Source organism: Centroberyx affinis, unplaced genomic scaffold (genome assembly GCF_046629955.1).
Source record: "Centroberyx affinis isolate AG114_WGS23_722 - 3 ecotype Tasmania unplaced genomic scaffold, CSIRO-AGI_Caff_v1 ptg006129l_1, whole genome shotgun sequence".
NCBI classification, from domain to species: Eukaryota; Metazoa; Chordata; class Actinopteri; order Beryciformes; family Berycidae; genus Centroberyx; species Centroberyx affinis.
Window position 1 is genome coordinate 42,860 of NW_027283117.1, and position 4,665 is coordinate 47,524.

The 4,665-nt window shown below is 40.8% G+C and overlaps 1 protein-coding gene across 2 annotated transcripts; it reads left to right on the plus strand.

The window, feature by feature from the left end:
* Positions 1 to 920: 920 nt before the first annotated feature.
* Positions 921 to 3,949, plus strand: nmrk2 (nicotinamide riboside kinase 2). Of its 2 annotated transcripts, XM_071512158.1 has the most exons (8): positions 921 to 1,064; positions 1,178 to 1,268; positions 2,352 to 2,400; positions 2,640 to 2,817; positions 2,977 to 3,048; positions 3,143 to 3,249; positions 3,494 to 3,579; positions 3,667 to 3,949. In XM_071512158.1, the coding sequence occupies exons 1-7, from the start codon at positions 1,039 to 1,041 to the stop codon at positions 3,577 to 3,579; spliced, it is 609 nt and encodes a 202-aa protein (XP_071368259.1). In that variant the 5' UTR covers positions 921 to 1,038; the 3' UTR covers positions 3,667 to 3,949. The 2 variants fall into 2 exon arrangements, with proteins under 2 accessions (XP_071368259.1, XP_071368260.1); XM_071512159.1 differs by lacking the exon at positions 2,352 to 2,400 and having other exon boundaries at positions 1,020 to 1,064.
* Positions 3,950 to 4,665: the final 716 nt, after the last annotated feature.

Genomic DNA, 4,665 nt, shown 5'->3' on the forward strand with positions numbered 1-4,665 from the left:
GCACGGCTGGAGGGGCTGTGGCTTGGTCACATGGCAGGGGGCCATGTATTCCAACCGGTTGCATCAGAAATATGTGTGACGCAGCAGGCAGCCACACACCGGCCAACTAAATATAGTGCTTCTGCTTTTCACCCACCCAGACCTGTCTAAGCATGGAAAATTTCCCCCTCTCAAAAACCAAATAATGCGGTTTTGCTCGGCATTGTGACACAGATGTTAAGGAAATGTGGAGTGATTCATATATTCTGGCTTGTATTGAGCACTATTACCGTAGATGTTAATGATTATACAGTTAACATAGCCCCACCCCCACCCTCCATACCCTTTCTGGGAAACATTTTACAAAGACTAAATAGGATAAAGTGGATCTTCACCTACAGAACCAGCCATCTAACGTTTTTTAAAGCTTTTGAAACCACACTGATCCTCTGTTCAGAGAAAAATAATGATTTCACAAGCCACAAGTTATCAGCATCACCAGGCTACAACAATTTCTCATTCTAACAGCCTTTCTGCAGCACTCTATGTCTGTCTGTGGCTCTTTAAACATCCAAAGAGAAAATTAAAGTTGCAATCCACAGCTTAGTCCCACCATCATTTCTGTATTATCTTCTAGGAACACTGCAGCTTTCTGACACTAGGGTGTTGGGTGTTAGATTTGTCCTGCATTTGGTTGGCCCGTTTCACTGACCCGACAGCAGGTGGAAAATTGGAGTTCTTCTTTCATGCAAATCCACAACTTCTAAGACCTCCTCTCTCTGGTCACATGGGCTGTACAGTAGCGGTTTATTGGCTGCAGGACAAAGAGGATGATTGGTTTGAGGAGGGCAAGAGGTCGTGACGTGCAACGTGACGCTGCAGCTGAATCCCTTATATACCCAGCAGAGAGATTGTCTATCAATGAAGTAGTAAAAGGGGGGGACATTTTGGCAGGAAAGAAAGAAAGGTTTTCAAATCCTTTGACAGAAAGTTTGGTGTGGTTGGGTTCCCTTCTTTTATTTACTGAATTCTAAAGGAGACCAACGTCCAGAAGTGAAAATGAAGTTCATCATTGGCATCGGCGGGTAAGTCTCAGTTAATTCATTTGTCTAGCACTTAGCTCTTTTTTGTTGAGATGCTGCAAAAACTTCAAGTGTAAGTTAATATTTGTATGACACGACATTCATCTTCATTTCAGAGTGACCAACGGTGGGAAGACCACTTTGACAAATAGACTAATTAAGACATTACCAAACTGTTGCGTGGTGCATCAGGATGACTTTTTCAAGGTAAGACAAGCAAATGTCGCTATTCTTGTGAGCTTTAAAACTAAATGTAAGCTACAATATGTTTAGTTTAAAGCTATCTGTTGTATGATATATGTTGATGTATTCATGTTGAGTTAATACAAGTATTCATTTTGATGTAATCTTAATTTTAAATTTGCCCCTGAGCACTTGAGAGCAGTAGTCATTTGCATTTGACATTTTGTGCTCAGAAGTAACCCACCTGTCAGACCTGCAGATGTACTGACTGTCATCTCAGTAGCCTAGTAATACATCTGGCTGATTGTCTCCTGGACAACCAATGAAAAGGCTGAGCGTCCCCACTTAAAGTCAAACTTTGTGCATTCATGTTGCAAGTTCTGCAACCATCTTTTGGCATCAACATTAAACTCATTTGGCCTAATGTTAGTTTTAAAGAAGCCATAGATTTTATTTCTGTCACATCCATCTTTTATGCTGCATTCAGTGTCAATACACAGTAACTGTTGATTGACCACTGATCAACATTAAGTTTTGAAACATCAATGACTTTCACTTTTTTCATCTTGCCAACTGCACACTCAGTACCCCTTCAATTACTGTAACAGAGCAGTTATGGTACTTAAACCTTCTCAGATGACCATATGCCTTACTGCTATAGTGGCGCAGGGGTATGAGGATGCAGACTAGGGCTGCACAATAAACCGGAAAAAAAAAAAATCGAAATCGCAATACTGACAACCGCAATTTCCACATCGCGAGAGGCTGCTTAGGCTTCTTAGAGGGAAATGTGTTTCAGTTTCCTAAATAAGGTAGCGGTTGCAACGTGAGCAAAATACGTAAGCATCACCATCCCCCTTCCCTATTTTTAAGCACGGAAAAATAAATTATGTAGACAAAACTGTTTCCAAATGTATTGCAACCGATATCGCAATCGCAATATTGATGAAAAATATGACAATCGCAACATGATTTTTTGTCAACACTGTGCAGCCTTAGCAGGCCACTTTTGGTGGAGACGAGTCCTTGACTTGTCCTGTCCAGGTGTGATCAGCTCCAACTGCTTACTAGGTTGCAGCAATGTTTTATTGGTGACTGTTATTTCAGAAACCCGATCAAATAGAAGTCGGGGAGGACGGCTTTAGACAGTGGGATGGTAAGAGTGGATTTCACGTAGGAAAACCATGCAGTAATGTACTTTTTCTTTCCTGCACATTTCAAAAGTTCTACACTTTGGTAACCAATCAATCCTAAACTTGTAATTCTACCATCTATTCTGTGAATGCTACAGACATTCACTAACCGTGACTAATGTGTGTTGAAGCACATTGGTGAGCAGGGTTTGTTCCATGTGTGGTGAAGTGTGCCGTTCTCTCTCTCTCCCTGTTCTAACAGTGATCACTGCCCTGGACATGGAGGCTATGGTGAACACTGTGAAAGGCTGGCAGGAGAACCCAGTCAAGTTTGCCCGTTCCCACGGCGTCAGCCTGTCACCTGAAGCCGAGGAATCCGACCCAGAGAAGACGGGGCTCCATATTCTCATCGTGGAGGGGTTCCTCCTTTACAACTACAAGTGGGTCGCTTGCCAACACCGAATTTCACCCTGTGACACTCTACTCTCTTTTGTTTTACCTAAGCGAGCGCTGTAAAATGTAGCCTTCGGGCCTTTTCTATTCAGCTGCATTGATCCCTAAAGCTGTTCACTAAACTGAGCCTCGGTTCCTTCCTCCAGGCCTCTTGTTGATGTCTACGACAAGTGTTACTACATTTCCATTCCATACGAGGAGTGCAAAAAGAGAAGGAGGTAACAAGCTCTTTGAGTGACTTCGACTAGTTTCACTTAAGTGTTAAAAGCTGTATTAAAGGTGTATAATATGTTAATTATTCTGTCCCTGCAGTACAAGGACATACACAGTCCCTGACCCCCCTGGCCTGTTTGACGGCCACGTCTGGCCCATGTACTTGAAACACAGGAAAGAGATGGACAACAACTGCAACTGCATAGGTAGGTCAAGCCAATTCCTCACCTGGGGAAGTGAATGTTAATTGAATCCCACCAGAGCTTCTCCTGTGTCTCCCTTAATCTATCTACATTCCTAATTTCTAAATTTAAAAAAAAAATACTCAAGGTGAGTGGACTGCCCACTCTCCTTTTAAAAAGAAAAGTATTTAAACGCCGACTATTGACTATACATAAATTATCCACTATAATTCAACTGAGTTTCAACCTTTTCTTGATTGCCCCACAGAGTACCTTGATGGCATGAAATCAAAGGAAGAGATCTACAACCAAGCGTACGAAAGCATTCAGAATTCTCTGCTGAACAACTTATAGGTAAATGAAAATCCTGCTGTTGTATATAAATAATGTTATAAATGTTGTACTCCATGTTAATAATTGTTGTCTTTTCTTTCTCCACAGCAAGACGGGGATGACGGAGGGACTTGTGTATAGACTTGTAAATATCATTTTGAGTAATGTGTAACACCAGTAACATACTTCTTGCCTATATGATTTTTGATTTGTAAATAGTAAATAATCATGTAACTTATTAAGAACTGACGGCAGAAGCATTGTATTTTGTATAATCCAATGTAACTTTTTTCTAAAAGATGAACCACCTCTGGACCGCCCAGTGTTTAACATGCAGAACGGGTCTCAACACTGACCTTGTGTTTCAAATTAAAACACCCCACACTGGGAGGAAAGATCTGTGTCCCAACTTAAAGACACGACTGAATCCACTTCATGTGTCCTGTTGTTCTTGCTAACACTGTTTATCTCTGTATGAACACCATGAAACCCACATACCCCACCCATGTAGTTCACATAAAGGTGGTGTTAAGTCTGTAGCTGTTAAAATTGACAAACCTCAACATGCCTTTAACAGCACAAAGTTTTATGTATGTATATAGGATTATTGGTTACTTATTCCTGAGGCTCTTGAATGAGCTTCTTTATCACCCAGATTAAGTAATCTTAGCACCATAATAAAAGAGGCTGATAAACAGTGATCACAGTGGATTGCTTCCACTAAAAGACTATTGAGGCATTACCGCAGTCAGCGTCATGTTGTGGTGATAAGGAGAAAGACACAGAGGATATAGGATATATAAAGATGATGGGTCCAGTTTATGAAAATGCTGTTTGACTTAACTTCTGTCGTACTTTCATTTCAAAGATTAGGATAAATAAACAAATGAAAATGGCATCCATACCTTGGACAATGACAGTAGCTTTAGCTACATGATACATAAAGAATAAAGACATAAAGAGACAACTTTTCATAAAACCCGACTTTGCTTTGGATATGAATGCAAAATTTTTACGTGAGAAGCCTTTATAAGGCCCATTGTCTATGATAAAAGCTTATGAAGAGAAATGCTGAATGCAGGCATCCCAGCATACTGCAGTAAAATA

Bases quoted from the DNA above. Each gene is read 5' to 3' on its own strand.
- nmrk2 (XM_071512158.1), top strand. From the start codon at position 1,039: ATGAAGTTCATCATTGGCATCGGCGG. The intron at 2,401-2,639 runs GTAAGAGTGGAT...CTGTTCTAACAG, and splicing joins CGGCTTTAGACAGTGGGATG to TGATCACTGCCCTGGACATG. The intron at 3,250-3,493 runs GTAGGTCAAGCC...ATTGCCCCACAG, and splicing joins CAACAACTGCAACTGCATAG to AGTACCTTGATGGCATGAAA.